General features: G+C 39.6%; 1 protein-coding gene across 3 annotated transcripts in view; it reads left to right on the forward strand.

The window, feature by feature from the left end:
- The first annotated feature begins 787 nt into the window (after positions 1-787).
- Positions 788-8,109, forward strand: part of cidec (cell death inducing DFFA like effector c) — a 31,570-nt gene continuing 24,248 nt past the window's right edge. Inside the window, exons 1-6 of one of the 3 annotated variants that reach the window (XM_007563365.2) lie at positions 788-895; positions 2,321-2,389; positions 2,481-2,634; positions 3,149-3,298; positions 3,637-3,827; positions 6,615-7,597. In XM_007563365.2, the coding sequence (XP_007563427.1) occupies positions 2,337-2,389; positions 2,481-2,634; positions 3,149-3,298; positions 3,637-3,827; positions 6,615-6,798 (732 nt within the window). In that variant the 5' untranslated portion in view covers positions 788-895; positions 2,321-2,336 and the 3' untranslated portion in view covers positions 6,799-7,597. Of the gene's footprint in view, positions 896-2,010; positions 2,154-2,320; positions 2,390-2,480; positions 2,635-3,148; positions 3,299-3,636; positions 3,828-6,614; positions 7,598-8,109 lie in introns of those variants that run through there. The other 2 variants (XR_477060.2, XM_007563364.2) reach the window with 2 other exon arrangements.

Below are 8,109 nucleotides of genomic sequence, written 5' to 3' on the forward strand. Positions count from 1 at the left end.
CAGCAACATTATGCCTGTCGGGGAAACTAGACTACATTTGCTTTGCATTGTCCCCACATGATGACTATGATATAGTATGATCCGATTAAATACTAGATTCTTTATTAATATAGGTTGTTGCTATGTTGTTGTACCGTGTTTTAAGATATTTTCTAATGTACCCCTTTCTAACTTTGAGCCCCTGCCCTTCCAAAGGTCTTTGCACGGCCGTGCTTTAAAATGTATTTTTGTTGTATGTGCTTTAAAATGTATTTTTGCTTTAAAATGCATTTGTATAAAAATCAATTTTATTAATTTTATGTATAAAATGCACTTTATACATAAGCACAAACCCTATGTTTTAATACGCAACTTAAAAAACATAATAATCTGCAGAAAACTGCAGACTGGAAATATATCCTTTAATTGACGCTATCCAGGTGTTAATCAGACATCAGGTCCGCTCCTACGTCTGAGTCCCGACACAGAAACCAGCCGTAAGCGGTGAAGGCGGTTCCAGGGGGAGATGGTGTTGAAACGGAGAGAAAGTCTCAGAGCAAATAAGAAATATTGTGTCCTCACTTGCCAACAAAAAAAAGTGCAACCCCAAAAATAACATGAAATAAACAGATACATAACCTCAATGGCTACAAGCTAAAATACTCGAGAGCTTTCCAATCTTTCTTTCCTTTTTTTTTCTCTTTTCTTCATTTTGCGGAGCATAGGGTATTGTTTTTGCAACCTTAACTTGGCGGATGCTGGCGGCTTGCGCTATGTCAGGCAGCTGATGTGCCAATTCAAGTACTGCAGACTCCGCCTACTTCCTCTGCCGCGAACCTGCGCCGGCGTGTAAATGGTGCGGACCTAGACGCAGGCTCGTTTGGAAGAACTTCTTCGCTTGAGCAACACAGGAAAAGTAAGTTTCTGTGTTTTTCCGACCTTTTAAAGGTATTTTTTAAAATAACATTCTATTGAAGTTTCTGGAGTCTCTTATGGTCAAATCTACTTCTTGCTTTCCTCATTATCCTGCTCTGCCTAAATGTTGTATCATGTTTTATCCATATTTTGTGATTCGTTTGTCAATATCTCGGCAGAGTACCGTGTACGTAGACCCATGTTTCTTTTAATAATAATTATCCACCCTTTCCAGGTGAACCATGATAATTAACCAGGTGTTCTGAACACACCTTGTCTGATTTTATAGCAGCTGACACAGCGGTGGTGTGTTAGCTGGCATGTACTGTACACTAACCATGACCTAATGCGGGGAATTGATCCGTCCCATCATAAGCACTGTTAAAGTCAGCGTGACCTCTGACACAGTAAATAATCAGCGCCATAAATCTCAAGTTGAAGTCCATCAGCGAAAAATGACTACAGGTTGCTTACCTCATTATTTGAACGGAAGTAAAACGGGGAACTACTTGCTTAATTTATTGATCCCACGTTTAAAATCAGAGTTTCTAAATGAGTTTAGACTCGACACTAGTGTTGTTTCACTGAGTCAACATGACATCAGTGAAACGGTGAACGGTATCGGATTTGTACAGCGCTTGCCTTTTAGTCAGAGACTAGAGGTTTAAATTAAAGCATGGGAACATTCACAAAACGCTAAAGTAAGAGTATAAAATGATGACTGGACTTTTTTTTTTCTTCTGTTGCAATAAACCCACTTTTTTTTTCCATTTGCCTTTTTCTGGGCTTTAGGATCTTGATCACAAATGTAAAGTCCACCAAAGCTACCAAGTGTTTGAATGCGCCTGAAATGTTATAGCCTGCAAAGTTAACATTTAATTTATTTTATGATTAAATTAAAACATAGTATTGAGCTCTCATGAATGCATTAGGATAAAATAAAAATTGCAGTATGTGTAGTTTTCTGTCTGGGTGGCCAGTAAGCTCTGCAGTTTGTACTACTGGGTCAAAGTGTGGTCCAAAGTCAGTGGGAGTGTCCGTGGAGAGTTTCTCAATAAAGCTGACCACTCGCCACCAGCTCAGCAGTCATCAGCACAAAGTTCAGTCACCGAGTGTTGCAAGAAGAAGAGACAAGAGAACAGGGAGAGCATCCGTGTTGGTGGTTGAGGAGTTTAACTGAGGTTGGATCGGTATTGGAGGAAGAAAGTGACGATTTCCCTTGAGAGAAAACTGAGGACAGCTGTCACATTTTTCAAAATGTAAGCCTGTTTTAACTTACTGTTTGGGCTTCACGGTCAAACATTGTTCCGAACTGAGGAATAGATTCCATTTTATTTGGGGTTTTATTTGAAGTATTGAGTTACCAAGTTGAGCTGTCACCATTAGCTTATAGAAAGATGTCAACCAACGCCGCTTATAATTGCAGGTCTGCATCTGCTCACATGGATTATGCCATGAAGTCTCTCAGCCTTCTGACTCCATCCTCCCTGTCAAAGTAAGGCCTGTCCTCCATTAGCCTGCACGATCAAGGCATTGCTAAGTTGAAGGAGCAGGTTTCCACTCAAACCATTTTGTTTTTTCTTCAGGGTTGTGACGTCCAGCGTCTCGGCCAGCGCCTCCATGACCTCCCAGCTGCTTTCGGGTCGGACGCTTCGACCAAAACCCTTCAGGGTAACGAATGTGGACCGCAGCGTGAAGAAGGGAATCATGGCAGAGACGCTCCTAGACCTGACAAATAAGGTGAGAAGATGGGAAAAGCTAGATATAAGCTGAAGACTTAGCAGTGGCAAGGATAGCCTGGTGCTGAGTTAATGGTAGTCGATGGAGGATTTGTTTGGTCATATGATGGTGATTCAGATCTAGACTGTTGGGTGTTAACTACTGAAACAGAGAATCAATGTCAGTCATGTGGTTGTATTTTCATGGTGTCAGGGTAGAAATCTTTACAGTATATTGTTTATCGGCATTTAAATGGCAATACTAATATCAGATATCTGCCCAAATCTTTCAAATTGTTGTTTTTCTATCCTAAACCCTTCCATTGTACCTCTGGTTTAAGTGTCTGTCTTGATAGGTTTGTCAGACTCTCTCTCAAAGAAGACCACCTGGATTTTAATATCCTGTGATGCATCTAAATTCAGTTTTGCTGTACATTTTTAGCATATTTATAAAGTCTATCATCATATGTGTGTGTGTATATATAATTTTTTTTTTAACTGTGCTGACTGTCTGCTTTTTTTTTTGCTGGCTCCAGGTTAGCGACTCTTTCAGTCTGCAGTGCGTCAGCGCCTTGGTTCTGGATGAGGACGGCACTGGCGTGGAAACCGAGGAGTTCTTCCAAACGCTGCCGGAGAACACGGTTCTGATGGTTCTGGAGAAGGAACAAAAGTGGAGTCTACATCCTGTAAGACTCTTGTTCACTGTAACGGCCACTAGATGGCACTCTTCAGCAGTCTGTCCATGCCTCAAAATGCCAGTTGTTTGGTAGGGAAATGTCAGGCGTTGCGATCCAGGTGCATGCATGTTAGATATTTAACCTAAAGAATAAAAACAGTTTTAATTATGTGGTTTGCCCTTTTAAACTGAGATAATCAACATAAGGCGTCTTCATAAAATAAAATAATTAAAGGGAAAGGTTGAATTCCTCCTTATGAATGTTTACTGGGGTTTCCATTCCAGAAATGCCAACAAAATGTTCTTCCAACCAAACGATGTCTCTTCTGTCTCCCCTCCTCCTTATAGAACTGCCCCTCCAGACTTCAGACCATCGAGTGCCTACAGAAGCCCCGCACAGATGTTGCCAAACTGACCTTGGACCTTTACAAAAACAACCCCAAGGATTTCATTGGCTGCCTTAACGTGAAAGCAACATTCTACGGCGCTTACACTGTGTCCTACGACCTGCGATGCTACGCAGCCAAAAAGATGCTCAAGTGAGTCTTAAAAGTATAGCAGAGATTTTACTTTATTTGAATATTGCAGGTAAAAAAAACAGGATTTCTGATCGACAAACTATCTGTAGTTTCTTTATAAGCAAGCATGGAGTTCAGCTCGTGTGACACATGGGTGATGCTAGGTGATTAGCTGACGAGGGTTTCATTAGGAGTTCCTAGTCAGTCCCTCCAGGATGTTGCCACGTCTCTTTGAGAGTGGCACAACAAAAACACACAGAACACCACAACACTTTTTTTTTTTTTCAAAAACGCAAGTTTAAAAAAAATATATTTTTGTGTAAAGTTTAGGTTTTCTATAACATAAACCTTTTTTTTTTTCTCGTAAAATCTATAATGTGATTTTACAAAAAAGTTGAAATTGCTCTATATAATCTTAAAAACAGAAAGGATTTTGTGCACCATTGATAATTATAATGCAAATAACCTTTTTAAAGGCCTTTTTGAAATGGTGCCCTGACTACATATGAAATCATCTTTTGAGTTGTCAAAGTGCAAAAGATGAATCCGTCATTCAAGTTAGCATGAACTCTAAACGCAGTTTACACAAATCCAACGGAACATCAAAAACCTAAACTCTGGTCAAAATTAAATGGAGTTGCAGTGATTAAGCTCCACACCATGATGCTGCCATCACCCTGCTTCACCATAAGAATGGTGTGCTGATTGCGACATGGCATTGGTTTGGAGTGTACTCTCAAATTGATCCACATGTTTCTTGTGCTTCCTATGTGGCAAACTGAAACAGGAAGTTGTATTTCTTGTGTCATTTTCTAGTTTTAATGGATGGATTCAATGGTGCTTTATGAGCTCCAAACTTGGGATGTTCTCTCTGAGGCCTTTTCAGAACTGCTGTCTAATATTTTACTTTAGTAACTTAAAGATGAGCTGCTGTGTCCCACCTAAGGAATTGACCTTTTAAATGAACTCCTGTAGAACTGAGTCGATATAAAGTTTGGGCTTGTATAAAAAAAATGGTTGACTTGACGTCTACAAACCGCAAAGCAATCTTTAAATTGCTTTTTTGGAGCCAGTTCCCCTCTTTCCAGATGTGTTTTGGTGACCTTTTTTATTATTTTTCTGAGCACCAATTTCCAGGATTATTAGATGCACCTTAAATAGACAAAACAGGAATTTATCAGCTCATTTTCTATTGGTGGCAATACAGAGAGCTGACGGAAGAACAAAGGTCAGATTTTAGTGAGATTAATTTTCCGAGGTGTTATGTCACCACTGTCTGGATCGGCTGGTTTCCAGCTTTGATACGGAGCCTCGGCCAAAGAGGATTACGGTTTGCAGACTTGTCAAATGTGATACTCTCTCTGCTGTTGAAAGGACATGAGAGGTTTTGGAGAGCAGGTTGAGGAAGCAGGGCTAAAAATGGCTTTGGGCTGCTTTTTTTTTCCTTTTTTCTTTTTTTTTTTAACTCTACAAACACTTTTTAGTGTACTGTAGTTTATTGGGATTTTATGTATAAGATAAGCACAAAATGGAGGACAAAAATATTTACAAATTCAAATCTGAAAAGTGGAAATGTTTTTGTTGGGCTCTCTGTACTCATGCCCCTAAATAAAATCCAGGAAATGACAAACTTTCACCACACCATAAAGGTCTGGTGTTCAGAGGCACCAGACCTGGAAACAAAACATGGTGGAGATGCTTTTATATTTATATATATATATATTTATATATATATATATATAATTTATTTATTTTATTTTTTTTCCAGCAGTGATGAGGTAGTTGATCTAAGAAGACTGAAAGAAAACCAGTCAGATGATTATCTGAAACGTGCAGCTGGAGTTTCAATGGACTGGTTTAAAGTAAAGCACATTCATGTCTGAATGGTCCAGTCAAAGTTTAGACCTAATTCCAAGATTTTGATGTCGTAATAGGTTCTCTAAATCCAGGATTAAACCTGTCGCAGTTCACAATCATTGTTTAATTGCATAAGTTAACATGAGCTTGATATCATTCTAATCCTTTTTTTTCTTCCAAGGTGTGATTGATTTGTTTAGATCCATTTTATTTGATTTTGGTTGTGTGTAGTTTTTTTCTTATGTTTTAATTTTTATTTTTTAAATTAATTTTTCTATACGATATTCAAAATGTTATCCAGTTCTACTCTGGAATGTTCTGTACAAAGTTAGTTGGTCTTTGAGAGGGAAAACGCCTGTTATTATACCATTATAATACTAATTTAAAGTAGTCTCAAAACATTATTATTTATCACAATAATTTCTAGGACTCTTCATCATCCAGCAAAACCTATTGCGACAGTCTTATCCAGGATGAGTTTGAACTATTTAGCGAAGAACGAACAACAGAATGTCTTCACCTGTTCCAAGCTGGTAGAAGTGCGCCTCTACTGGTTTCCAGTTGTAATTGCAGAGTCAGCTGGTTGTACAATGTATTGATGAAGCAGCTGGATGCTTAACACAATGAAAACAATGAACTTCAGATTTATTTGTGAAACATCAGCTTCACACTTACCCACTACTTTGTTGGTCTCTGATAAAACCCATTAGTTTACCGTTGTAATGTGACAAACATGGAGATGTTTAAGTGGTGCGAATGCTTTTGCGGCCCACTGTACCAGGTACTTTTTGGTTGTTGCTCCGTATGCATATTAATCTGCACCCAACCAATCCAAATGGTGTATATATGTTTACATATGTATGTCGGAGCTGTGTATTTCTGCTGCTGCACGAGGAACGGTCCTATTCCCCCCCGCTCTCCTCCTCACTCTGCCTGTGCTCTGTGCCGTAGGGAGGCTCTGCGATGGACCATCTTCTCCATGCAGGCCACAGGCCACATCCTGCTGGGCTCCTCCTGCTACATTGAGCAGCTGTTGGAGGAAGAGGAGCGTGCCGAGAAGAGGCTGGCGCTGCCGCAGGAGAGCCGGATTCGGCAGCTTCAGAGCATGCTGCTGGGGAAGAGCTCCTACTGCTGATGTGCTGAAGTTGCAGGCAGACATGCCATCTCCTCCTTGATTAGGTCACAGTGTAGATTTCACACACACTGAACAGTTCCGGTTAGATTTGTCATACCTTTAAAACTTCACTTTTTTTTTGCTGTTACAGTTTGTTTTTGAATATTGGAGTTGACAAGTTGCTCCTATGAATGCACATTTTTTTTTTTTTTTTTACTTCTGTGTATAACTTGTTCCCACGGAAACGTAATGAATGAAAGCACCTTGTTTTATCCCCGTGCCTGATGGTGGAGCTGGGTGAGCTGTGGAGTGAGTTGCGCCGTGCTCTGGGAGCCCATTAATCCAGCTTTATGCGCCGTTCCAGATCATGGTCGCCGTAATTGGCAACAGGTTCGGCTGTCTCTCCCACGCTTCCCTAATTGTCGCCCGGTCCGTACCGTCCTGTCAGCTGCAGCCTGCAGCTCCGCCTCAGAAAACCGGAGGAAGACGAGGACGGAGGAATACAGGGAACGACCAGCAGCAGGAGGAAGGGGGTTGGGGTGCTGGATAAAACTGGGGATGGAAGCAACACTTTTTCAGGAAGGCAGCAAATGAAGGACAGATTTTCACAAAATTGGGTGTCTGCATCCTGAAGAAGATAAATGTCAGATTCATTAGGGTTTGAGCAAATGTGGCACCCTTTCATGTCAACTTGGTTTCTTTTTTTTCCCCCAGTCTTGTCTGTATTTTAAAACAATTTTTCCTCTTTTTTATATATATGGGGAAGAATTGGTACTTGAGTGTAAATGTGTGAATTACAATAAATGCTATGTATATTGTCTCCTGGGTTTTATTAATGTAGAAGACATTTCATTTACAATTTAAAACATCTCAAGTTTTTGAATGAAATGAAGCTGTAAGAAAAAGATCTTAGTCAAGTCAATTTGCTGTGCTCTGTGTTTTTTGGTTAAAACAAGCTTTTTCTTTGGTAAAGTAACTAGAGGTTTGTAGAGAAGCAATATTTAAGTAAAAAAAAAATAGTGCTGTAAAACTACTTGAAGTATTACATTTGTTTTATAAGGTTCCTCAAGTAAATCTACTCAATTCTTAACTGGTTGTAATACATTCAGCCTTCCTGTTATCTGCTGAAACTCACTTTCTCTCTGAAGGAACTTTAGATGTCCTAAAATGTTCAAATGCAGTTTCCTTTTGAATAGCTTTAAACTTTTAAGCACTGAAAAAAGCAGTTAACTTTGAAGTGTGGACAGAGTGGCTTAATGTTTTATTAATGCTTTATGAAGGAAGGAACTTTGAGAAGAAAGCTCATGTTAATAATGACCTTTTCTGAAAAGG

The sequence above is a fragment of the Poecilia formosa genome, unplaced genomic scaffold (genome assembly GCF_000485575.1).
Source record: "Poecilia formosa unplaced genomic scaffold, Poecilia_formosa-5.1.2 Scaffold147, whole genome shotgun sequence".
Classification (NCBI taxonomy): Eukaryota; Metazoa; Chordata; class Actinopteri; order Cyprinodontiformes; family Poeciliidae; genus Poecilia; species Poecilia formosa.